Below are 26,934 nucleotides of genomic sequence, written 5' to 3' on the forward strand. Positions count from 1 at the left end.
CAAACTTTAAGACTTAAAAGAACACACTTTCACTGCTAGTGTCTGTGGGAGCAGGCATGTTATGGCCAGGTCCCCTGAGGCTGCTGTCAGGACGGTGACTGGGGCTGGGACCACACGTGAGCTTCACATCAGGAGGCACCTGCCTCCTGTGGTGTCAGCCTCCCCCTGGCTGTTGGACCCAGCCTGGTAGAGCTCTTCTGCTCAGGGCAGGTGGTAGGACCCTGTCTGCTCTACTCGCTTACACTGGGCACTGAGGAGACACAGAGTTGCCAACCTCTGAGAACATTCTGATTGTGGGCACAGTGTCTGGAGAACAAGTCAGGAGCTGAGCCCAGCAGGCACCATGGGGACACTGGGAACTGTCCTTGGTCACCTGGCCCACTTCCTCCCTCTCTACCCAAACCTTCCTGGGTTTCTGGCTGGGAGAAGGCATGTAGATTAGGTCTTAATACTTGGATCCTGTTCCAGGCATGCTGGGCATGCTGGCTCTGCAGGCCCCACTCAAACCCCAGTTGTCACCCTCTGATAGGTGGCCCTATGAAGGTCTCTACTATCCTGCCTCTCTCCTTCTCAGGAAATGCTCTCAGAGGGTTGCTAGGACCTCTCCTGCCAGTTAACACATCTCTCCTCCCCCCCATTAATGCTGTGTTACATCCATAAATACTGCAAGAAGTCTAGCAGCTTCTATGGGGCTCCCCTGAGTTCAGCCTGGGCTGGCCTCTCAAATCCACTTGGCAGAAGTGGACGACACAGCGTGAGCATGTGAATGCCTGCTCGGAGCACACTGGCCCAGGAGGACCATCATCTCTCCTCCACAGCCCTGCTTCTCAGAAGAACGTGGCCTCCTGGCTGTCCAGTGGGCTCCTTCTGCATCATTTGACTTGTTTTCTGGAAAGGAAAAGAGCTGCTGTGTAAATAAGCAGTGAGTCACTAGCTGTGATGCCAGTGAAGAGGGTAATTTGGCTGCTTTTAGTCTTGATGGTGACAGGGGCGCCTACCCCAAAGCTCTGTGTCTGCTGCCCTCATTGTTCCACCCGCCTGATGCCTGATGGCTGGAATTAGCATACATCTGTGCCTGGCTTGGGCTGTGCCTTTTTCTCCTTTGTTTGAGACCAGAACCTGTGGGTAAGCTGTGTGGAGGACACAAGTGAACTCACCAGGTTCCCCGACTTCTGGGGACCCTAGAAATGACCAATGCCGAGATAGTGGCCAGGCAGCTCCTGAGAGTGTGCACCATGCATTTTCACAGAAACAGCTCTGAGTGTCTTGGGAAAGCCATTGTGAGTACTTGCTATAAGACAAGCAGAGAAGGTACTGCAAATTTGGGGCAATGCTTAGCCTTGCATGCCATGGACAGGCCTGGCCCCACAGCACCTCAGAATCATGGACCCCTGTGTTGCCGTCTGGGCCTTAACCCCAGACTGGCTCACAACCCTGTACCCCCTGCTGCAGATGGCTGAATTCACCTTCTGTCTGTTTGCAGTGCACCTCCTCAGCTCACCGTCCTGCTCCACTCTGGCTGACTGAGCTTCTTCTCTCTTAGAGTCAGCCTCACACTGAATCTTCCCAGTACTTCCACACCATGCTCCATGTCCATTCACCCCATCAGTAGTGCTTGCTGAGTGCGGGCCCTGCACCAGGAGGCTCCTGAGGATCACGTCCCCCATGTACACAGAGCCCAGGAGCCCAGGGTTCTGCCCAGAGCAGTGACACCTAGGCTGTGCAGATCTGTCAAAGTCTACTGCACAGCATTCCTGGGATGACTGTGGGCCAGGACCAAGAGTACAAATGGAGCAATACATGTAGGGTGGCACTTGGAGAAAAGGGCTTGAGGATATCTGCCAACGTTGACTGTAAGACATATGTGCCCAAACACATGCACATGTATACAGACATAGGTGTGCACACATGCATGAAAGGTATAAGTGTAAACATTTACTGTGGTTGTCAAAATTGACTGGGTCAGGAGACACCTAACAGACTAATGAAGCACACTTCTGTGTGGGTCTGGCAGGTCACAGAGATCTGACCTTGTGTGCTTTCTCTGATCCCTAGCCCCTCTCTCCAGTGCTCTTTCCAACCCACTCTGCTTCCCAGCTGCTATGAGGTAAGCAACATCCTCCACTACACCCTTCCACTATTCTGTTTCTGCTTTGGAGCCAGCCATCTGTGGACTGAACCTTCTGAAACCTCAGGCCACATAAATATCTCCTCCTTTAAGCTATGGGTGTTGGGCATTTGGTCCCAGCAATGAGGAAGCTGACCATTACAGTTAGCCTTCTGGAAGGTAACTAAAAAGGGAAAGGAACTCACTTTTAGTCTTAAATATTGGAGACGTGCAACTTCTCATAATGCCCAAGGGGCTCCCATCAGACTGACCCTCCCATAGACGTCAACTATAAATTATATAAGCAAATTTAACTACCTGAAAGCATTGGAAGATACAAAAAAGCAGAGAGAACTGAGTTTGACTGACACTTGCAAGAAGACCAAGGCCAAGAGTGAGCTTCCACTTACAGCTCTGCACTTGAAGGCAAGACCCGGTCTATGCCCAGTCAGTGATGACTAATGAAGACCCACAGTCTCACTAGCTGGAGCCAACAGACAGAGTCTGAGGCAGGTAGAAAATCTAGACAGTGGAGAGAGAAGTTCCAGAAAGAGGAGAGGCAGGGGAGAAGCCTAAATTCTGCCCCCTAACTGTACATAAGTGAAGCAGAATCTAATAGCCCTGCTCCGGACACAAGGACTGGTCCAAGATTTCATTAACTGTCTACTGCAGGGAGACGGAGTGTGAAAATTTTAGTAAAATTAACTAACCTCAAAAAAAAACAGTACTTTTCAGAAGAATACAATAGAGTCCAAAGTTTCTGTAACATATTCACAATGTCCAAAATATAATCAAGAATTCATAAATATAGGGACAAACAGGCCAGCTGCCATGCTCAGGCAAAAGGGCAGTCATGGAAGCAGATCCTGAGATGACCCCAACATTGGAATCAGCAGATAATTTCAGAGCTGCTCAAAAGTGAAAAGAACACACTCATAATAAAGGGAAGAAAACTTCCACAAATAAAAAGAGCCAAGTGGAAATTCTAAAACTAAAAACTATAATATCTGAAGCTTAAAATCCTCCAGATGAGTTTAACAGCAAATTGAGATAAGACTTGGTTAAGAGGGTCAGGAAGATAGCTCAGCGGCATAAGCACCTGCCTTGCAAGTGCAAGGTCCAGAGTTCAATCCCCGGTATGACAAAAGAAAAGACAAGACTTGGTTAAGAAAAACCACTCACAGTCCCATCTGGCTGACCTGGCTGAGGGTCTCAACACCATCTGATTCCCTGCAGAAGCCCATAGACAGTTCCACTGCAGTGCTATAGCTGAGAGGTAGTGTTTAGATTTTGATAGAAAGCATCATAGATGGATTATTTCAGTAAAGCGTAACAGAACATGCAATGTGTTGACTCAACCTTGAAAGGAATCCTGTAGGTTTGGGTTTTTTTTTTCTTTTTTAAAAAAAATACAAAATAGCAATATAAAATAAAAAATTACAAATGATACAGAATTTCACTAAACAAAATAATATGAATTTGACAGTATTTATTGTATTGCATAGTGTTGTCTTCAAATTTGTTGTTTAGATTACCAGTTATATGCATGCAAAATTGGAAAAAAAAGTTATAGGAAATTAGAAAAGAGGAAAAATTAAAAAAATTAAGCATTAACTACTCCTGTCAATAGACCAGCAGAAATCCACAGTACAACTATCCAACTTCCCCTGCTTACATACATATATCTCTTTTCCCCACACTCTCTCTCTCTCTCTCCTGTCCTCTTCATCTCAGTCATTCTTTCCTTTTGAACAGGTTTATTCCCTTTCACAGTATCTATTTTACCCTTCAGAGTTTACTTACTCTTTCAGGTTCTTACACTAAGGAGACAATACAATGTTTGCACATGTGGGTCTGATTTACTTCCCTTGACAGTATGGTCTCTAGTTGCGTCCATTTACCAATAAAAGCCTCACATGTATCCTTTTTATAGTTGAATAATACTCTATTGTGTAAAAATACTGCATCTTTTTTCATCTATTTTCCTCAGTTGGTGGATTTGCATCCAAGATTTAGCGATGACAAATTGCACTGCTATAAACATGGGTGCACATACATCACTGTGGTATGATGTTTTCATTTGCCCTGGAAAAGTACCCAGAAAGGGAATAGCTGGGTTGAATGGGACCCCCAATGCTAGCTTTTTGAGGAATCTCCACATTGATCTCCACAGTGGTTGTAGCAGTCTGCATTCCCACCAACAGTGGAGAAGGGTTCCTTTTTCCCACAGTCCCTCTCCAGCACTTGTTGACTTCTTCATGATAGCCATTCTTTCTGGGGTAAGATGGAATCTCAGTGTTGTTTTAATTTGAATTTCTTGAGAGACCAATGATGTTGAACATTTTTTCATATATTTATTTTCCACTTGTATTTCTTCATCTGAGAAATGTATATTCATCTCAGATGCCCATTTTTTAATTGGGTCTTTAAATTTTGGGGGCTTGGGGCCGGGGAGATGGCTCAGTAGGATAAGCGCTTGACTGGCAAGTGCAAGGATCTGAGTTCAATCCCCGGTTCTGAAAAATAAAAAAAAAAAAAGACATAAATTTTGGGGGCTTGTTTTTTTTTGTTGTTGTTGTTGTTGTCGTTGTTGTTTTTAATTCTTTATATGTTCCAGGTAGAAGGCCTTTATCAGACGGGCAGTTGGTTATAATTTTTTCCCAGTTCATGGGTTTTCTTTTTACTCTGTTGGTGACTTCTTTTGACATGCAGAAACTTCAAAAAGATGAGATCCCAATTGTTGATTCTTTGAAGTATTTCCTATGCAGTTTGTTTTTTGCTCATGAACCCTCTATCTACCTGTAAATCTTTAAGATTTCTGCCTACATTTTCCTCAAGGAGATTTAGAGTTTCTGTCTTAATGTCTAAATCCTGAGGCAGAGCACAGTGACTGAGGTTCAATCCCTGGTGTGCCGTGCCAGCCCCCCCCCAAGGCATGCTGAGACAGCGATTGAGACTGGCATGGTGGCGTGTGACTGATATTCCAGCACTCAGGAGGCTGGAAACAGGGGAATCACTGTGAGTCTGATCTACGTAGTGAGACCCTGTACACCCTGCTCACCCTATCCTAATTTTTAAAAAAATCTTTGATCTGGGGCTGGAAGATATCTCAGCAGTCTGAGCGCCTGCCTGGCAAATTCAAGGACCCAGGTTTGATCTCTGGTACTGAGCACCATGCCAGCCTTGGCACCTCGGGACTGCTGTACCAGCTACCAAAGCTGGGCATGGCGGTGCACGTCTGTAATTCCAGCGCTGAGGAGGCTGTAACATGACAAACGCTGTAAGTCCAAGCTGTGTAGCAAGACCCTGTACCAGCACACAAATAAACAATTTTTAAAAACTTAAATCTTTGATCCATTTTGACTGTAGTCTAAATGGTGATAGACATGGGTCTAATTTTAACCTTCAGCATGTGGAAAGCCAGTTTTTCCAGCATCATTTATTAATGAGGGTATGTTTCTTCCAGTGAACATGTTTGGCTCCTTTGTCAAAGATAAGGTGGCTGAGTGTGCTTTTAGTTGTGTCTGCATCTTCCATTGATCCACAGGTCTATTTTTATGCCAGTACCATGCTGATTTTATCACAATAGCTTTGTAGTATAATTTCAGGTCAGAGATTGAGATGCTTCTTGCCTTTCCTTTTTGCTCAGGATTGCTTGTGATGTTCTGGGTCTTTTCTGGTTCCAGATGAATTTGAGAGAAGTTTTCTCCAGCTCTATGAGGTATACTAGTTGTATTTTAGCCAGGATTTCATTGAATCTATATAACGTTTTTGGGAGTGTGGCCATTTCCATAATGTTGGTTCTTCTTATCCAGGAGCAAGGAATAGATCCCAGTGATCACCCAGAGTCAGCTGTGACAGGAGAGTGGTGGAGTGGGGTCAATACGGTCTTGTTATGAGGGGTGGGTAGGGCTCACCAGGACTCTCGTTGGTAGTGGGGAAGACTGGCCAGTGCTCAGGCAAGCTTCTGCACAGGTGGTGGGTGCGGGCTGGACTCCCCAGGCCCCGGCAGCTTTCTGGCATCTGCCTAAGTTCTTAGATCATGGGACTGGGTGCCAGCACAACTACTGCACTTCTGCCTCTTTTCCAGTCAAATGGCTCTGAATAGTCAGGCAGCTGGAGGCACGAAGACCAAGGCTTCTAGAGTTTACCCTCTCTGCCAGGACAAGCTCTGGAAGAACAAGGAACCCCACTTTCCACTCTTCACGGCTGGACAATAGAAGCAAATTTCCATTCCTCACTGTCCCAAGACTTGATTGTTACTGTTATCCTGAGCTACTGAAGCTTCAGATGGCTGAGGCTAGGACTGGCCTGCCTGAAGAGAGGACCAGGTCTGAGAGGAAAGACTTGTCTCTTTGTCTTCACAGACCTCATTGCTACCTGTGGGCCATGGTCTCCAGACCAACCTATCTGAAGACCCCTGGGGTACCCTCTAGTGTGGCCCAAAGTTGGCCCAGAGTGTGTAGCAAACCCTCCCCAATCTGGTGACGGTCTCCCAGGAGTATAGCTCTGGCATTCCCTCCAACATTGGGTCCCCTGAAGCCCAGGGCTTCCCCCTTATTCTTCCTATCAGGCAAGAGCCCCATGCCTGACTGAACAAGCTCCCCCGCCTCTTTCTTTTTTTTTTTTTTTTTTTGGAGGGGACAATGAAAGGGAATGACCATATTAAGCAGGAAGAAGGAGCCAGGTACTGGTTGGAAACTCACGTGGTTTAGCTCATGATGTTCCCTCAGCCACCCTGGGGCAAGGTCTATTGTTCCCAAGTCACAAGAGTGGAAATGGTGGGGCTGGGGAATTGGCTCAGTGGAATAAGCACTTCCCTGGCAAGCGCAAGGACCTGAGTTCAATCCCCGGTTCCACAAAAAAAAAAAAAAGAGTGGAAATGGTTTACTGTGGATCAGGCAACTTTCTCAAGGCTACGAAGAACCTCCCATGGGTAAAGAGCTGGAACGAGAACCAAAACCTGTGCCAGGAGGCTTCATGTGCCTTACTATGAACTCTTCCCAAGGACTCTGAGTCTTCTAGAAGCAAAATATCAATCTGGACCAACATCTATGTCCCAAAATAGAAATTATAAGCACTGGAACTTTCGATGCCTGCTACCATCAGTTGGCATGGAGATTTGCCTCCTCTGTTCCCTCTCCCACTCCTGCAGTTCCGCAGTGAGGTCTCCTGCTGGCCAAGCTCCAACAAGGGGCTGTGCCTCCCTCATCTGCAGCTTCGCCTGCAGCACCTGGAAGTGAAAACATTTGAGAACTTAAGTAGTTAGCAGGCCCTATCCAGGTGAATGGCTCCTAGCACCCTGTGCGCAAAGCCCAAGGAGAGCACCCTCCTGACTTGTGAGAAAAGGCCGGGGACGCCGCCTGGGCCCTGAATCCTTTTGTCCTCAAGGTCCGCAGCAGCTGGTTTCTGACCACCTGCACACACACCCCGAGCTCCTGCTCTCAGCACCCCTCACCTTCTGTGGGCAGGGCTGGACTCTACCATGCATCTTTCTGACTCTTACAGGGAGGGAACGTCTTGCTTCTTGCCTTGGAGTTACAGTTCAGGAAGCCACCCAGTTTTTGGAGAGTTTTCTGCAGAAATACAAGAAAGTCAAGGACTTTGCCCAAGCAGCTATTTCTCAGTGTCACCATACAGGTAAGCCAGCCACAGCCAAGCCCAAGACAGCCTCTGCTCCCTCCCTTTCTGTAACAACCCGTGGTGTCCTTGGCTCCTGGTTCTGCAGTTGGATGGGGGTGAGTGGCTGGGCCAGCCTCAGCTCCTGCTAGGGAGACAGGACAGAGGGCTTCACGTGAGAAGGGCCAGAGCCAGGCTCCACTTAGAGCAACAAGATGGACAAAGTGGAGCCAACAAGTGACAGCTACACAGCTACATAGAGACAGGCAGAACCCTGGACTCAAAAATGGAGAAGACATATTTCCACAGAAAGCATGTGATACATTTACAAAATATCTTCACAAAATATCTCCACATTTTCAAGTTTCACAAGAAACCTAAAAAGATTTCAAAGAATATCAAGTAGAACCCACACACTTATTAGTAAGTAATTTAAGATAAAAAAGACATACCAAGAAAAGGACCCCAAAAAATAGAAATAATGACAGCAAAGCTTGCTTTGAAAGAAGTGCACATAAGCTCTCTGGCCCAGAAGCAAATAGGCTGCAAGAATGAATGCTTCAGGAAGTTCATCACACATAAAGGGAAAAAGCCCTCAGTGTCACCTACCTTTAGCATTTAGTATGGAGGCCGGTCAAACAGCTCTACAGATTAGCTTAAGCACCTGCAAGCAGGCGCGGGGGCCGGGGGTTCAGCGGATCACTCTGAGTCTGATCTAGTAGTGAGACCCTGAACACCCTGTAGACCCTTCCCTAAAATACAAAATAAATAAATAAATAACATTTAGTTCATTTTTAGGAAATGCTTCCGCGATTTGTCTTTAGGAATAAGAAAGTATTTGTTAAATTCAGCTTTGACAATAAACGTGCTCCACTGAAAATGTGCACATAGAATATGAACCCATCTGTACCTGAGAATTATTTCTTCCATCAAGTATAGTTCAAAGCGCATCTACAAGAACAGGGTGCCGTCATTATTGCTGGACTATCAGCACCGTTCTTGTGAGCAGAAACTAACACCGAAAATTAAACTTTCTTATCAACTTACCTGAAAGAAGCTGAGATACAGTATATGTTATATTAACAATATCCAGTTTAAATTATTAATTCAGGGTATTGAAACTTATTCCTATAGGACCTTCTATCATCATCATATATTTAAAGCAAAAACTTTGATTTAGCCAAGCATGGTGATAGGTTTGCCTGCGGTCTCAGCTACTTGGGAAGTTAAAGCAGGGGAGTTGAAGGTTCAAGGCTGACCTGAGCAACTTGGGAGACCCTGTCTCAAGACAAAACTTGAAAGAAGGCAGGGGGCAGAGCACTTGTCCCATCCTCAGGCTCAGGGTCCATTCTCCAGCACTAAAATAAATCAATATATAAACCTGTTAATAAAGGTTCCTTGGCACAGTTTGGTTCAGGATTTTTAAATTTTCCTTGTGAGTAGTAGTGAGGTTCAGTACTGATAAGCAATGAGGTGTGCTTTTGATTTTGTTTTTGGAGTGGCCAGAACTGCAGACTCCCCGGGGCTCGCGACCTCCACCCGCTGTCACTGCTCCTGCTCCTGCTCCCCGTGACACTGGCTCAGATGGTGCTGCCCAGGGCGGCAGGAGGCCGAGACACAGCCAAGGTGGTTGATGCCTCAGCGCACTCACTGCACTTGTTGTGTGCGTTCACTTTCAATTGTAGGTTCCAAGCTGATATTTTTAAGCAAATCAATGTAAGGAATGGAGTAGTAATTTATTTTTCCATAATTTTATGGAGTAGTAATTTATTTTTTCATAATTTTATTGAGAAACAAATAGCAATGAGACAGTTTCAAACCAAATTGGTAGGACAGTTTCAATAACTAACACATTGCATACATTCTTCCTAGTGGTTAATTGCTGTACAAGATGCGGACATGATATCCTATCTACAAACACCATTAGAACAAATCCCTCTATTCATTAAGAGAATGTAACTATATCTATCCTAACCACTTTGAATACACAGATACAAAATGGACATTCATCTGTATCCCCTTTTTTTGTTAAGTTCCATTATTTGAATATTATAGGTGTGTAAACTGGAGTAGTAATTTAATAAAGTTAATTTCTTTATTTTAGGCAAAGAACAACAGTAAAAATATCAAAGAATGCTATCCTAATGCTTTCCTTGAAAATAAAGAACAACTTTTAAAAACTATTTTTAAAGAAAGAAATTCATGACTATAAATGAGTTGCATTTGACACAAATAATTTGGAAAACAACAGCAGAGTAAATTAAAGAAGGTAGGGAATCAATGGAGCAGTAGGAATTAATGAAGTACACGACAGAGGCACAACTAACAATTGGTGCAGAGAGCACTCCCGAGTCACCACTTGCTAGGAGTGACAAATGAAGGCCAGCTGGAGGTCTGGCCCGCGGGACACTGCTCCAGGGGTTCCCACAGGTCCCTGCAGGCCACAGGCAACACCTGTGATGTCTGACTCCTCCCAGGGATCCCATGAGGGTGTGGGTGGCTCGCCACAGGCTCCCAGCCTACAGGTGGCTACACCATCTGCAGCTGGGAGTCCCGCGATCCAGCACACTCGAGCATGGCTCCCACAGCCCCACTGCCCCACGCTCCCTGGGCATGTGAGATAAGGGTGCCCGTGACTGATTCCACCCCTAGTGACCAACAGGCCACAGCCTTCCCTGGGAAGATCGACTGCCCACCAGTCCTAGCCATCTCCTGCCCAAGAGCCCCATACTTAGCCAACGTAAGGGTATTGTCAATTTTAAATGTGTTGACCTAGGGATAGCACCCAGGATCGGTAAGAGGATACAGAGCCAGGATCCGCTCCTGTGCTGTGGACAGCGGTTACCTGTGGTGCTGACACTCACATAGCACCCCCGTAGTTGGGCGTGACCCTGGATGTCTCTGTGAAGTGACCCACCTAATTCTCCCCGCATCCTAGAAGTGGGTAGTATTGCTACCCTTATTATTTTTCCATTTATGTATTTGGATACAAGGTCTCACTGTGCAGCGCCGACTCATAATGATCTTCCTGTTTCCAGCCTCCCCCGCTCTGGGATGACAGGTGTGCACCCCCATACCCGGACTGTGAGGTGGGGTGTTGCCTCTATTCTGCAGCATAATAAGCAAGTCCCTGGGGAGGTTAAGCAACTGCTGGGTCCAGGGCTAACAGGCAGAGCCCCAGGGCACCCCACCTCGATGACTATCTCCCCTGCTGGCTTCTACCTCTCACCAAGGGGGAGAGCCAGGCCACTTTCCAAGCAAGAAATCTGTGGGCCCCAGCCCTGGAGATTACACACGGGACAGGCTGTAAAGCCTGAGAGCAGTCGCCTGTTCATGGTACCAGGCTGACACCGGAGACGCCAGGCACGCCCAGCAGGGGAGACAGCTCCCAGGAGAGCGGAGATGTTCAGACGCAGCAGGGAGACTGCACCCTGTGGGTGGAAGGGACTGCAGGGCCCAGCGCAGGCAGCTGCCAGCCATAGCCTCATGGAGGAGGCGACTGGGGCTGAGATGGAGGTCAGGCTGAATGAGCTGTGAAGGCCAGAGAGCAGAGGGGCCAGGTAAGCCCAGCTGGGCACCCAGTTCTAGCACCCTGAGGCAGGAGCCCTGCAAGCTTGAGCTCAGCCTAGGGAATTTAGCATTTTAGTGATATTCTGTCTCAAATGTTAAAAAGCACTGGAGATGTAGCACAAGGCAAAAGCCTGGGTTCAATCCCAGTACCAGAAAAAAAAAAAGAGAGAGAGAGAGAGAGGGAGGAAGGAGGAAAGAAGGACAGATTACCAGCCAAGGGAAGCTGCAGGCCCTGGAACTCACCATGTTGGAAGCATGGCTCTGGGCCCTCACCGGCTGGTGCTGCAGGACTCCACACAGAGATGGCCTCGTGTGGGTGGTTAGTGCCTGTCACTGTGATTGTCCTACAGGTCCAGAGTGGCTGAGGGATAGGGCACCCGGCCAGGAGGCACAAGGCCTGGGTCCCAACCCAGCACTGCACATACACAATTGCTGCGTATGTGAGGGAGTTTTGCAGTCCTCAGACTGTGGAAGGGTTAGAGGGATAGGGCAGCCAGTCAGGAGACACAAGGCCTGGATCCCAACCAAGCACTGCACATACACAATTGCTGCGTATGTGAGGGAGTTTTGCAGTCCTCAGACTGTGGAAGGGTTACTTCTCACCCACATCTGTGAAAACGGAAGTCCTCACTGCACAGGAATGTGCTCGGCCAATGCAGCACGCTCGTGTCCAGGTCCATAAGGAGAGAGACCGGACCCTCCAAGCCTCCAGGCCTCATGGAGGGCCCTGCCTTTCCTAGAGTAGGAGTAGACTCTGGCCTCTGACTCATACCTCCACTTCCTCCCTCCACACACCAGCAACCAGGCCACGCAGGCACACCTGGCCCTGAACAACTTATACAGGGTGTCCTGTGTCAGGCATGAGTGCCATGTGCCACCTAACCTGTGTAGCCACCCACTTGTCAGGCAACAGGCCATGTGGACGTTGCTGTCCACCAAGTGCCGCACTGTGTCTGTCACCATTTACCATCTGCTTCTTCCTCCCATGAACCAGGCTACGTGGCCTCTATTATGGGCAGAAGGAGGCCTCTGCCAAGGATCCATGCACGGGACCCCCAGCTGCGGGCTCAAGCAGAGCGACAGGCCGTGAACTTCATGGTACAAGGTACCACACCCCAGCCTACAGCCGTACCGTGCTCCCCAGGGCCTGCTAGCCCTTCAGTTCCTTCCAGGAGGAACCCACAGTGAGGTTCCTCCCACAGTGAGGACATATCCCCGAGAGCCATCATGGCCACCCCTGTCCCTGCACATTGGAAGTGAGTACTGGAGCCAGTCCAGAAGCTCTGTCAGGTGTTCAGGCCTGGGACCCCTCTGACATACCCCTGAGTGCCTGGCAGGGGCCACACATCAAAAAACCCACCCTGGGTGCTGAGTGGGAGATGGAGAAGTCAGAGGTACTGTTTGCTTCCAGGTTTAGTGACTCAGCATCATTGCAGGAGCAGTGACAGTGTCTGCAGCAGGGGCCAAGAGGGGCAGTGATAGCTCACAATGCCCCATGAGCCTTACACCCCTGGCATGGTTCTCTGTCCACAGGCTCAGCAGCCGACCTCTGTAAGATGGCCATGGTCCGTATCTTCAGTGCAGTAACCACTTCTTCCACGCTGACGGCCAGGTCAGTGGGATGTTTGGGATCCTACACACACACACCTCTATGCACTAGGCCCAACCCTTGCCAGCTTGTGGGAAGGAATGCTGTTGCATGCAAGACACCCAGCTGGGTCTGCCACTGACCTATGGGCTCCCAGCTCTGACCCCACCACCCCAGATCAAAGAGCCCCAGGTTCTGGGCCCTACCCTGGACCCTGTGCCACCGGGGGTGTGAGGAACAGCTTCCAGCACAACGCAGAGTGGTGGCAACAGAGAGGCTACCCACAGCCTCCGAGGGCCTGAGGGAGGTGCAACTCAAACCACAGCCCTGTAGCAGACACAGACTCTGCCCCCATCTGCTGCCCCCAGAACCAATATGTGCTCAGAGCTGATGGGGCCCCACCCCACACAACTCTTGGGTCTGCCTCTGCCCCCAAAGCTCAGCCTCAAGTGTCAGGGTGGCAGGAGACAGACAGCCTTACTCTGGCCACCACTCCTGTTGAGTGAGACCTGGTGCTGCTGTGGACGCCCACCCTGACACCATCCGTCCTCGTGGGGACAGAGTGTCTTTGAGGGTCTTAGCACCACTTCTTGCCCTCTAACCCTGGTCAGACCCTCAAAGAGCAGATCTTGTCACAGTAGGATGGCCTCTGACTTGGGTGGCCGCAGCTCCTCTGGTTCTTAAAGTGTCCTCCTCTGTCCAGGAGTGCAGTGCTTTCTTGGCTGAGGGTATTATTTTACAGGCTCAGGTCTGATCTCTTTCTTCCTGTAGGCACATGTATGTAGATGGGTGCCCTGTCACCCCAAGGGTGGGAGACTGTCCCCAGCCTCCGGCCTCACTGCCTCTGCCCGTCACACCAAGCACTGCCTCATTGGCAGGCACATGGGGGTGGCCACCCTGGGCCACGGAGGAGGTGCCTAATACACTGCCACACCCCACAACGTGGGCCATGGAAGAGGTGCCTGATACACTGCCATACCCCACAACGTAGGCCACGGAGGAGGTGCCTGATATGCTGCCACATCCCATAATGTGGGCACGTGAGCACGCGCAGCACACATGTGCACACACACCAAGACATAAAGACATGTGCACAGACATGCATGCATGTTGCCTCACAGAAGCCCTGCACAAGGTTTTCTATAATTCCTGAGATCTACGCATCTGCCCACCTCCACAGCTTCTCAGCGTCCACTCAGGTATGAATGGCTGTGCTAGTTTCCCTTGTGAGAGGGCAGGTGGCTTTGTCTACAATCATGCCTGGCTTCACTTTGTGTGGACTTGGTGGGGAGTTGCACATGAGGCCTGAAGTCAGCTGCAGACACCCTCCCAAAAGCTGGGCGTGGCTGGTTTTTAAATGGCTGCCTAACAGCCACTTGTTTTCACTAACCATAGGCAGGGGAAACTGAGGCATGGCACATGATGCAACTTGTCCAGGCTCATGTAGAGCCTGACCAAGACCAGGTCCTCCCGCACCCCCAAGTGACAGCATCTTGGAAGTAGATTTGGGGCAGAGCTGTCATGCAGCCACTTTTTGCAGGGGAGCTCTGCACAGCTGGAGGCCTCCTGGGAAAGAAAATGAAAGGAAGCTCTTCTGGAATGTTCCCTCACAGAAGCCAGGCTCTGTTGCCTTCACCAGGCTGAGCCCTAACCCTAACCCCCTCCAGAGCAGGGTCAGGAAGTCAGCCTCAATCTGCTCCTGTCCTGGAGCCAGCGTGTCCCTGTGGCCCTGCTCCCAGTCAGGAGCGCACATCTTGGGGCTGTGAGGGCGATGTGACTAACACCTCTTCCTATCTTAGGTCTGCCACACCAGCAGCTCAGAATTTCACAGTGTGATTTCAAGACGTGTGAAACTGCTTCTGCTAAATCTGGAGAGTTTACAAGTGCTTTCTGAGGTTTCTGAACAAGGAGCCCTCAGGAGCCAGAGCCCCTGCAAGGACCTCCAAGTTAGTGTCAGGAAGTACAGGAAGGAGTAGTCCCCAGCCCGTGCCCTGCCTCGGGCTGGCTTCTGAGGCAGTGCTGTGCCCTAGCCAGAGGCTGTGGGGGCACAGGGCACACACACATGTCTCCCTGGTGATGCCACTGTCCCTGTGCACACGCCTAGGACACGCTCTTGGCCCCTGGGAGGACGGTCAGCCACAGCAGCTGGACTCCAGAAGGGGAGTCCAGGGCATAGCTGCTCACTTCATTTCAGAGGCTCAAGACCACAGCACTAAGCTCCCTCTGGTTCTCTGGCCCTTTCTCTCTTGGGATCATGGTGCAGGTGACTGATTGAACCATCACAGTATTTTCCAGGCAAAAGGAGAAAGTAGTGATAGAAGTCTCCTGGGGAGTCAGAGGGCACATACCTCCTGGGCCACTCAGGCCATCGGAGGCCCAGCAGGTGCTCCCTGTAGCTGGAGCAGAGCTCCATCTCCAGCCTGCCCAGCCCCACAGGGCCTACAGGTAGGAGCCAGGAGAAGGTGGAACACTGCCTCTGGGCCCAGTGTAGCCCCCAGCCTCAGTTTACCCTCTGTGCCACAGCACTGCCAGTGGGCCCTTGCCACACCTCCCCTGTAGAATCTGGCTTCATGGCACCATGTGGAAGCCTGGAGTCAGTGTAGGGGCAATAGGGTGGGGTATGGTTACTGCCCTTCAGGGCCCAGGCCAATAGGCAGAGCATGAGGGGCCTCTGATGTCCCTTCGTGACCACCCTGAGCCACTTGCTCCCTCCCTAGCCAGCCCTTCGTCCCCAGGGGGAGCTGGCACACCAAGAGCATTGTGAGCCCTGTCTGCTGGGAGCTCGGACCAACCTGATCCCAGCTCTGGAGCACACATGGGTCACGTGCTAATAGGAGCTGTGTCACTGAGGCCGCCCAAGCATGGAGGCACAAGCCTGTAAGCCCACATTCTGCAGGCTGAGGTAGCAGGCAAGCATGTTGAAGGCCAGCTGGGACAAAATCGTGACTTATGGAGACCCTGTCTCAAAATTTTGAAAAAACTATAGAAGGACTGAGGATTTACTACATTATAAAGGCGCTGGGTTCAATCCCTAGTAAAGAGAAAAAGAAAACACTCAGGTGACCCTACCTAGCACTGCAGTGACCCTGCTTAGCGCTGTGCTGACCCCAAGCCCCACACACAGGTCAGGCTTGTGAAGCCAGGAGCAAAGGCCTTCCCAGGGCTGAGGAGGGATGGCCTGGAGGAACCCTTACATGCAGCCTTGGGGCAGGCGAGGCCTGGGGAGCTGGCAGAGAGGGTCCCACCCACATCCTGCCATCCCCAGGCTCTCAGGCCAGGATGTGGCCCTAGAGCTCAGTCCATGTAACCCAAAACAGGTGGGGCTGCGGCTGGTACCCAGACTGAACTGCATCCCCACACAAGCACCCATCCTGTCCAGTCCTGCTGGGCCAGCTCACACCCCTCTCAATGGGAGCACTCTAGGAGGATTTTCAAATTTTGCAGTTTTAGGGCTGGTAAGATAACTCAGCGGACTAAGCTCCTACTTTGGCAAGCACAGAGACCTGACTCTGATCCAGGTCCCGCATGCCACTCCAGCCCCACCCCTGGGGCACAATGAGCAAGAGAATGAATCTGGCACATGTCTGTAATCCCAGTGCTGAGGAGGCTGAAGACAGGAGGATCACTACGAGTCCGAGCTGTGTAGTGAGACCCTGTACCAAATACATACATGAAAGTAAATCAAGAAATTTTACAGTTTTGAATATGGATGTATTTTCCAACTTTTAAGTGTGTTTTGATTTCTTTGACCACACTCCCCAATTTTTTTTTTTCTTTTTGAGACAGAGTCTCATTATGTAGTTCAGGTTGATCTTGAATTCACTGTGTAGCACAGGCAATCCTGCCTCCACCTCCTGAGTGCTGGAATTACAGATGTGTGCTATTATTCCTGGTTCAAAAGCAAATTGTTAAAAGACTGCATCCCCACCCTCTTTCTGTAAACTGAGATAGGGTGTCCTCCACATGCCGGCACATTCACCCCTCATAATGGGCCCTCCATGATCTTCAGAGGATGGCATGGACAGGACCAACAACCCATAACTGGCTCCCCTGGACCCTTTCTGGCAGTCCCAGAGTGTCCCACTGACAGTGGGTGACAGCCCCCATAGCCCCACCCCCACCCCCCAGCACCTCCAGATAACACCTGCTACTTCCAGGTTGGTTGCCCAGATTCACGATGAGCTGCTATTTGAAGTGGAGGACTCACAGGTCCGAGAGTTTGCAGGTGAGCCTGGGGGTCAGGGCCTTTCTCTCCTAGATTGAAGCCCCCGTATCTCCTCCTCATGCTCCCATGGCAGACAGAAGCCCCCACTCAGTCTAGGGTCCTTGGATGGCCCCGGGGGCGACCAGTGCTTACAGCATCCTTGAGCTTACTGGAGTCCAGGGCTATGCATCCTCTGGACATGGGAGGGAGGTCTGGAGTGATACAGCACAGCCCCCCAAGACTGTCAGGCACCCTGGGGCAGCCCATCAGATTCAGCAGACTGCCTGGTGGCCACAGGGATCTTGATGCCTGTACCTAGCTGCTCTGGCCAAGGTGGACCAGCAGCTCCTCTTCCCAGCCCAAGCCTGATGGCCTGAGCCTGGCTTTGGCTGTCCCCAACCATGGAGACCTGAGGCTTTGGGGAAAGCTGTGTGGGTGAGAGGACACGTCCCAGGCTGTGGACAGCTGTGTGCAGGGTGAGGCCCAGAGCAGAGGCTTTGGGTGAGAACCTGGGGACAAGCAGGTTGCAGCAGGAGTTTCCTGTTGCAGCACTTGTCAAGGGGGCTATGGAGTCCTTGCAGCACCTTTGGAACCCGGAGCTGCAGCTGCAGGTAAGGGACACACTGGTGGCATGGAGTCTGCTCTCCTGGAGTGGAGCCTTTGGGAGGTGGGCACTGCAGTGACAGGGTTAGAGCTAGAGCAGCTCCTCCTGTAGAGGGGAGCTGCAGAGGTTCAGATCCAACCTTGGACAGGGGCCCACTCAGAATCAGAGCTGGTTAAGGCAGTGGCCCTTGGGGATGGTGGGTATAGATGACCCAGGACACCTTGCACCCAAGGGTACCTTGGCTGGTGGCCCTGCAGGCCTGCTTGCGGCACAAGGCCGGTTGTGGGGTGCTGACAGTGGGGTGGTGTGAGTCTGTTGTTAGCCATCTGCTGGGCTGTGTCCATTCATGTCTGTGGTAAATGTACAACTGTACTCTGGGACCTGAGCCCCACATGTGGGCTGCCCTGAGGCTTGCACTGGGCTGCTGTCCACAGGTGCCCCTGAAGGTGAGCCTGAGTGCTGGCCACTCGTGGGGATGCCTGGCCCCACTGCAGTAGGCCCTGGACCTGGGCTCCGCCGAGTCACACACATCCAAGTCTCCAAGCAACAGCTGCCCTCCACCAGGGCTCCTCAGCATCTACCCTCTGTGTGTGCATTTTTCCCCTTCATTTTGTCTGTAGCCCCAGGCAACAGTGAGAGGCGTGAACTGGTTTCCACCAGCCCATTGTGCAGCCTTTCAAGGTCACCAGCGGGCAGTGTGGAAGCCCAGGAAGGGACAGGGCTGGGTTGGCCCGAGTAAAGGCCTCATGCAAAGCCATCCTCCAGGTCTGAGTGAATCTTGGGGAGGGTCCTGTCCACAGCCCCCCACTATGGGCTGGAGCTGAGCACTGTCTAGTGGGCCACACAGGGAAGAAGCTGCCATCCAGGGCAGGAGGCAGCAGCCTGGTTCCACTCTGGGGCCCGCCTGGGATGGAATTCCAACTGAGATGTGTTGCTGAGCTTAGTGTTTGTTACCTGAGCCCCAGGGAGGCATGGACTGAGTTGGCAGAGGAGCAGCCTATGACCCTGGCGCAGGGAGTGGCTGGGAAGGAATGTGCAGGGCCATATTCCTTGTGGCTGTCAGGAGAGGGGTGGGGAAAAGGGAGGCAGAGGGCAAAGTTCATGATGGGGGGCCTAAAGTCTCTCTAACTCCCAGGGCCCTCTGCCACCAGGCTGACATCGAGCACTGGAGTCTGCCGGAGAAGAGTCTATGCCCACCCCAGTGCCCACACCTCTTCACCCCAGGTCACTCACCCTCCTTGCTGACAGTGGGGCTCCATTCCACCCCTCCCTCAGACTTAGATCCAAACCTCACACCGTCTTCAGAGTGCTGGGCAGGCAGGAGCCCCAGCCTGAGGTACAGCCACCCACTGAGGGGTACCAACGTCACTGAAACTAAGAATTCAGACCTGGAGGCCTGACCTGGCCAAAGTCCCAACAGCACCCACACTCAGGCTCCCAGGTGCCCAGCCCCCAAGCTCAAGTCTTGGCCTTGATGGCACCTCAGGCCCAGGCCCAGACAGAGCAGAATGGCTTGGCACTGGGGTCCCCTGGCAGGGGCCAAGCTGTATCTCAGCAAGGTCAGCAGCTTAGGTGCCCAGAACCTGGGGGGAGCCAGAGCCACTGGGCAGCTGCTCAGGAGCACATTGGGCTGAGCCAAGTCCCCACCAGCCCCAGCTCCCCCAGGGCTGCCCTATTCAGAACTATGAGGGGCCACAGCCACCACTGCAGGCAGCAGGGCAGCACTCCTCCCCAAATACACTTGGCAGGCCCACAGGGCCGCCTGCTCCAGGGTCAGCTCAGCCCCGCTGCCCAGGAGGGGGGGGCAGGGGCCTGCGTTGGGGGCAAGGTGGTGTCTCAGTAAAGCACAGAGCTCAGTTCCTTCAACTCTGATTTTATTGAAAAACAGCAGCATTGGGGGCCACACAGGCCGGCACACACCCACTCGGGCCCAGCCTGTCTCCTGGGGACTTGGCTCATCACCTGGCCCTCAGGGCTGCTTTGGCACATCCTGAGGCCGCAGGACACCCACCCTGTCCTGGGCTCACAGTACAGCTTCAGGAACACATGACAGCAGTGAGACCCACCACGACAACGCGCCCTCCATCCCCGGCCCAAGCCGGCCAGTGTCTGTCCATGGGGCTCCTGTCCCCTACCCTGCCACGGCCAAAAGGGGGTGGACTGGGGCTCGCCACCCCTGGGGGGGGGGCTGGGATACATGCACGTGGAGCCAGCCAGGAACCCCAGGACCCTGCTTCTCACCAGAGCACATCCCAGCTCAGGAAGCTCTCCCCTGCCTTCCCCATCACACACCTGTGCACACGCACGCGCACACACACACGACAAATCCATGTTCACAGCCACACACAGGAACATGCCCACCCACAGGCTCACACATGCTGCCCTTGTACACACATGTACCTGCACATGTACATATGTGCACTCACACAAACACACGTGTACACATGCATACATAAACATAGACTCGCATCCACAGATACACAGGTGCACTACACAGGCACACACACACATGCACACACACACACACACACACACACACATAGGTACACCCCTTCCTTAAAATGGCTAATTATTGCTGTTTTAAAAAAAAATACATCCAATGGTGGTAAGTCAGGGCTCAGCCTTCACCCAAGCCCGGGCAGCTCTGGCCAGCTGTGCTGCCGTGTCCCATGGATGTCATGCCACAGGGCCATTTATTCCAGGGCTAGCCCCACCCCCCACCCTGAACTCAACCCCAGAAGCCTGAGCCCAAGCCCAGGCCTGGCAACACATCTGAGTTTGCAGACAGCAAATCGGTCCAGCACTCACTCACCAGATGGGCAAGCAGCAGCCCCTCAGCTTTAGGGTTCACTCTTTTCTGCTGCCCTTTGGGCATTAACAGGACGGTAGCCCTAGGGGTGCCCACACATCCCCAGCCAGGCTGGGAGCCACCTCCTGCCCAAGAAGCCCACACATCAGCAAAGCCCAGAGACAGAACTGGTCGTATGCACAGTCCTGGAAACCAGCTCCAGGGAGGTATGGGCTTGGCCCCCCTGCACAGGTGGGGGAGGCGGCACCGGCATTGAGCCGCCCAAAACCAGGCCCTTGGCTCAGAACACCCAGGTCCTGGTACCGGCCTGGAAGCTCCTCCCCTTAGGGCCTGGGGGTGCCTGTCACTCATAAAGGGCTGCTCGTGGCCCTGCACTCTGAGCTGCTGCTGTCTGCTTCCTTTGGGGCCAGCTGTTCACCCCCTCTGCCTCATCATCTGCAGGCATCGCAGCCTACGGGTATGGAGGAAGGTGCAGGACGGGGAAGGGGCTGCCACGGCCACAAGGGCTCAACCTTCCTGTGCTCAGGGGTCAATCACACATGGCCTCAGCACAGGGGTGCCAACCTCCTGGCCACCCACCACAGGGCTGGCCATCTGAACAGATGCAGGCCTGGCAGCCACAGGCCACAGCACAGGCTCAGCAAACACCGGTGACCCGGACTTAGTTCCTGTGTGCCCACCCTCCCCACTCCATAAGAAGTGGCTGCAAACAAACAACAGAAATCCTGGGCACCAGGCTGACACCCCTGGACCTTCCCAGGCTACCAAGGGGGCCGAGACCCAGGGAGGCAGCAGTGGGCCAGCAAACTCAGAGGAACTGTGCTGAACACTGGGCAGCGAGTCCAGAAGGGCCTCCATAGAGGTAGAAGACACAGCAGTTTCCACAAACGTATAAAATTCATGTCAGTGCACAACTTCAGAGCAATTAGCGCTCAAGCTGGAGGGACGTGGAGGGCTGGGGTGAGCAGGGGCATCAGCGCCAGACCCAACCTATAACTCAAGGGGCAGGAGGTCTGCCCACCAACCTGTGAGGGCTGAAGCCCGCCCTGCCAGCCTGCTCCTGGCATCTTGGCTCAATCCCAATGGCACTGGAAGGGTGGCAAAGGGTAGTTGAGCGCCAACAAGCATCCCTCCATCAACCAATGGGGCCTTGTGGCTGGGATGATTCCCTAGGGCAGAGGTAGCAGCAGCCAGGAGGGCAATCCGCCCCGCCCAGACCCTCTGACCACCCCCACCCCCGCAGTGGGGTCTGCCATGAGTCACTTGCAGGTCGATTTAAGGGCAACTGGGCTCTGCCCCAGTCCATGCCCCCAAGCCCAGGATTGCAGGCTCCAAAGACATAGGGAGAGAAGCCTCACTGGCCGGAGCTGCCCACCAACCAGACACTGCCACCTACAGAAGCCTTGCCCCTGCCCTGAGCCTCAGACAGGCCAGCAGCCCCAATGTCCCCTGGCAACTAAGACCAGCCCAAGCCAACACCAAACCAAACAGAAAAAGAAGGCACAACTGTTTGTTTTCCATTTTGCTAAAACACTTTTACATCTGTCTGTATAATCCAAATTAACAAAATCTGAGAGCTGCAAGAAAATAGGGTGCCAATTTCTGTACAGTCTACAAAACTCCCACCCCGAGGGGACCGGGCACCACCAGGGAGGAATATACAAGGGACAGCGGGGTCTGTACAGTGCTCTGCAAGTGCCTCAGCTGCTACCAGGACAAGAAGGCCCTTGCAGTACTGGGCTGCGCTGCCGAACCTTTTGCTCAAGAACCTTGCTAAGGGACCAGCTCTGTGGCTGCCACACCTGCAGCCCCTTAAGCCCCACACAAAGGGAGTCTGGGCTGCGCCCCCATATAGGGTCAGGCACAGGGTCCACTGGCCAGGGGTCACTGCTAGCCCTGCCCTCCTCTCCCTGACCAGCCACCCTTCAGCTAGTCAAGCTGGCCACAAGGCACAGCAGGTCCTACTCCACTACCATAGCAGTGCCCAGCCCCTCAGGGCTGTGGGACTTGCCCTATCCCCTCTATCCTACAGACGAGAGCTAGGAGGGGCAACCTGGAGCTCCCTCACCATCCAGGAATGTTTTCAGGGTGATTCCACTAGGTCACGGTTTCCCTCCAGATCTCACTGTGAAGCCCTCCACCCGCCCGGCCACCCACCCCACCAAGGGGGCCAGAAACAGTGCTTATGCTAGCACCACACGCATGCGTGTGTCTGAAGATACGAACTACCATTCTGTCCCAAGAATTAAAGTCATGCAGAATGCTATTCTGTCTAAGTAACTTATTAGAAAACGGATCATTTCAGGCTGGGAGAAGCTGTGTCTGGGCATCGCCGGCAGCAGCCTGGGCTAGTAAGAGTCACAGGGTGGACCCTGGCAGACAGCAGAGACAGGAGGCCACAGGCAGCTGGGAGGGAACACCTGATCTAGCAGGGGCTGAGGCACAGATGTCCCCGGGGCCTCCTCCCAGACGTAAGACAGGTCGCTACAGGAACCACACCTGAGTGCCGCACCAAGCCAGCCAAGCCCGGGCACAGGGCGCAGGGACCAGAAGGACAGAGGTGACATGGTATCAAAGCAAAGCAGAAGTAGGTGGAGCAGGCGGGTGAACCCAGGCCAGGGCCCCTGGAGTGCACACAGGCCAGGCAGTGCCCACAGGCCTGGGTCCCGTCCAGATAGGGCAGCAGGGCAAGGGGCTGTGGCATGCGGCATGCGGCAGCCAGGCCACGTCCTCAGCATGCACAGAGCAGCACGGAGCTTGCGGCCAGCTCGGTCTCCCTTGGGATGGCAGCCGGCCAGCCTGGGCCACACTTCAGGGATGACGGCCGAGCCACAGCCTGGCTGGGGGGCCAGGGTCTGCTCCCTAGAGGGTTTGGGCAGAGCTTCTGTGCTTAATGGGAGAGGTGAGGCCTTCCGGACAGAGGCAGGTGGCAGCTGGGTGGGCAGTCTGGGGATCCAAGGCTCCACTTCCCAAGGCTGAGAGGGCAGGGGCCGAGGCTGCAGACCCCACCCCACCACCACGTCACAGGTGAGCAACAGCGCCACACCTCAAGGAACAGCCAGGTAACCGCGTGATGTTGAAGGAGAAAACCTGACACAGACGCCAAGGTGAGCGTCTGGGAGCAGGGCCACGCCGGGTGGCGGGCAGGCGGGTGGGCGGGCGCAAGTGGAAGGGGTGGATGGGGTGGTGGGCAGGCAGCGACCCTCACTCCTCACGCAGCTGCAGGCGGTAGCGGTGGTAGCGGACCTGGAAGAAGAGGCGCTCGGCCAGCGAGAGGGTCATGCCAGGCAGCACGTAGTGGTCACTTGCGCCCATGTGTCTGAAACCCAGTGACTCGTAGAGCTTATGGGCAGCCACCTTGACAGCTGTGGTGCCCAACACCACCGCAGAGTAGTTGTGCACTACCGCAAACTCCAGCACCTTCCGGCCCAATGCCTTGGCGATGCCCTTGCCGCGGAAGCGGGAGTCCACAGACATGCGCAGCAGCTCCACCGTGTTGTCCTCCTCGTGAGCACGTGCGGCCACAATGCCCACCACGTTGCCGTCCAGCACAGCCACCCAGAAGCAGGAGCCTGTGGAGACAGGACAGTCAGGGCGACACAGAAGGCAGGCCAAGGAGCCTCCCCTGGAACAACAGGGTAGGCCTCAGTCAAGTAGCTCCTGACCAGGACCAAATAGAAGAATGGCCACAGGTGACCATGGCAGGCCCCAGGCACAGCCAACCTGCCCTGCTTCCAGCCCGGCCTGCCACACTCCTCCCTGCCTGTCCTGGCAATTCAGGGCACCCACTGGAGGATGCCTCATCATGCCAGGGGGCACCAGGGACAGCTTTGGGCACCCAGGGCCTCATGGATCCAGCCTCTCCTCTCAGGGCATCTGTGCCCATCCACAGGCAACCCAGGACAGCTAAGACCCGTAGAGGATCAGGAGGAGACTGGAAGGGGACAGGGTTCCAGAAAACCCTGGCAATCTCTGATGGCCAAAGGTGAAAGATACACAGAGGTGTCTCGGGGCTGAGAGGCAGCAGAGCGCAGGGCTGACCAGCCAAGGGTGCCCACTCTTCAACCTGGCCATCTCTTCCTGCTCCTCATGGCCCTATCCAGCCTCCCTCAAGAGCCCAAGTCCTCCCCAAAGGGTCTGTGCTGCACGTGGAAAGCATTCCCCTCCAGCACCATGACAGAGATGCCATCTCCTCCAGCCCAGACCCAAGCCTCATACAAAAGAGGGTCACCAAGGGCAGGGCATCCATCAGCAGCAGAGGCAGCCGCAGGGTCCCCAAAGCCTCGGGGTGTCTCCCTGCGATGGTCCCTTCCGCCCAGCCAGTCTCTCATCCAGCCACCCGGGCCAAACCACGGCTCAGGTTATCACAGCATGGAGTAGCCTGAACATACCTTGCTTCTCCCTCCCCAGTCCTCAGTTTCCTCATTTCTGGGAGCAATTCTCACAAATCCAAACAGCCTCTTGGCAGCAGTCTAACCTGTGCCTAGAGATTTGTGGATCCAGGAAGAGCGCACAAGGAGCCCAGGACACAAGCCCCAAGAGGCCTAGCCTCTCAGCTGCGCCGCACCCCACCACTGCTCCTGTGTGGCCTGTCCCTTCCCCTGCAGAGCCAGATTTGGGGAAAGCTAGGGGATAAAGAAGCCCCAAGGGCATGGGCGAAGGCAGAACAGGTAGCACCAGCAGGTAGGTCTGAAGCACGGAGCCAGTGCCAGCAACACTACCCCTCCACAGCCAGGCAGTCCAGCACCTGACAGACACTCATACTCCAAAAGCTAAGGCACCTCTCTCCAGCTTGAGGGCCTCAGGGCCAACCGTGGGACAGAGGACCACATTCCCAGTCTCTCACTCTACAAGGCCACAGAGCTGAGACACCCTCCAGGTCACTGAGTGGCCTGGAGACCAGACTGGGAGTAGAAGCCGAGAGTAAGACCAGGACTGCTGCCCCAGTGCTCTGCTCCTGGAGTGTTCTCTCCCTTCTCCCTATGGGCCCCAAATTCAACAAGACAGGACAGCCAGGACCAGCTCAGGCCACCCAGGGGAGGACACTGAGCTCCCTCCCCCACCCAGGGATGCCCCACCACTGGCCACAGTCCTTACTCAGAAGCTCAGGTCTCAGGACCCCAGCCTGTGCCCACCAGAGCCTAGGCCTGGCAGGGCAGGAAGTTGCTCTGCCCAACCAAGAAAGGACAGAGAGCAGGAGAAGCTACAGCCCCTGCTCACCGGGCGGCTTCATGTAGTACTGCTCGATGTCGGCCATGTCCGTGTGCAACGCGCAGTCCAGGTACGCCAGGATCACTTTGCGGCTGTAGTAGTAACGCAGGGCCAGCAGCACCACAGGCACCAGGCAAGTCAACAGCAGCGAGCGCGTCACGACAAAGCACAGCCCTGCAGGCGAAAGGCACAGGTGAGTGAGAAGGGGCAGCACCGCTGGCCTGGAAGCGGGCCGCAAGGCAGACCCCCGTCCCACAACACCCAGAGCCACCTTGCAGGAGCAGCGCTTAGGGCATGCGCAGCAGACTTTTTTCTCTGAGCACGAGCAGAGTCATGGTCTGTGTCCCTTTTCTATGTGTCCCTATTTTGAAACTTCCTGCCACAAGACACGCTACCTTCCTAACCTGAAAAAAAGTGGGAACACCGTGGGAGAGGCTGCCCTGAATTGCTACTCCCTAGGCTTTCAGGGCCCGCTACCAGGGTGGTTCTCAGCCCCTCCCCACGAAGCCTGACTTTGTGCACCCCTGTGGAGCAGGACAGAGCCCCCAAAGCGGCTGACGTGAGGAGGGGCTCCGGGATGGGACGGAAGATCCACACCGCCGCCAGCCCCACTCTGCAGAGACAGAGTGAAGGTCGCCTCCCCAGTGACCTTGGGAGGGTGGCCCCCGGCTTCCCGTTTGTGCAACAGAAGACGGCCGTGCCCCAGGGGGCCTGAGAACAGGCTCCGGCCGCTGTTTCCTCGCCACCCTTTCTGCAGTTCTCAGCTTCCCCACCCTCGGGTTATATATAGGCTCCACGCCCCGCGCCCCGCCACCTGCCCAGTCACGCCGCCCCCACCGGGGTGCCCGGGCGGGGACCGCGACGCGACTGGCAGGACGGAGGGGGCAACTGGTGAACACGGCGGCCACAGCCCCTACCCATGTCCGTCCCTAGCGGGCGACCCCAGCAGAAGCCCCCTCGGCGCGCGGCCCGCAGAGGCGGGGGAAGGGGAGGCGCTCGCGGGCCCCGCCCCCGCCCGGACTGCGGCAGCGGGTCCCGCGCACTGACCGGCCAGCAGGGCGTAGAGCAGCTGTGTGCGCGGGTGCTGCCGCAGGCCGCGGAACGCCGTGTTGGGGATGCGCTCCAGGATGCCGTCGTAGAAGATGCGGCGCGCCGCCTCCTGCTCCGCAGCGCGGAACTCGCGGATGCACACGCCGCGCCCCCCCGGCGGCCCCGCGCCCCC

The 26,934-nt window shown here is 53.9% G+C and overlaps 2 protein-coding genes across 4 annotated transcripts in view; one reads left to right on the forward strand and one right to left on the reverse strand.

Moving 5' to 3' along the window:
* Poln (DNA polymerase nu) overlaps nucleotides 1-18,393 on the forward strand; it is a 157,313-nt gene extending 138,920 nt beyond the window's left edge. For all 3 annotated transcript variants that reach the window (XM_004624614.2, XM_023700123.1, XM_023700129.1), the window contains 6 exons: nucleotides 7,616-7,747; nucleotides 12,291-12,401; nucleotides 12,830-12,908; nucleotides 17,042-17,109; nucleotides 17,638-17,699; nucleotides 18,127-18,393. In XM_004624614.2, the coding sequence (XP_004624671.1) occupies nucleotides 7,616-7,747; nucleotides 12,291-12,401; nucleotides 12,830-12,908; nucleotides 17,042-17,109; nucleotides 17,638-17,699; nucleotides 18,127-18,189 (515 nt within the window). In that variant the 3' untranslated portion in view covers nucleotides 18,190-18,393. The remainder of the gene's footprint in view (nucleotides 1-7,615; nucleotides 7,748-12,290; nucleotides 12,402-12,829; nucleotides 12,909-17,041; nucleotides 17,110-17,637; nucleotides 17,700-18,126) is intronic.
* A 1,198-nt stretch (nucleotides 18,394-19,591) lies between these two features.
* On the reverse strand, nucleotides 19,592-26,934 carry Nat8l (N-acetyltransferase 8 like; the record flags this gene model as incomplete). The annotated part of the gene is made up of 3 exons (XM_004624687.2): nucleotides 19,592-24,073; nucleotides 25,722-25,886; nucleotides 26,760-26,934. Coding segments are annotated over 3 exons (708 nt in total), but the record flags the coding sequence as incomplete, so codon positions are not given.

Source organism: Octodon degus, unplaced genomic scaffold (genome assembly GCF_000260255.1).
Source record: "Octodon degus isolate 3935 unplaced genomic scaffold, OctDeg1.0 scaffold00006, whole genome shotgun sequence".
In the NCBI taxonomy this organism is placed as follows: Eukaryota; Metazoa; Chordata; class Mammalia; order Rodentia; family Octodontidae; genus Octodon; species Octodon degus.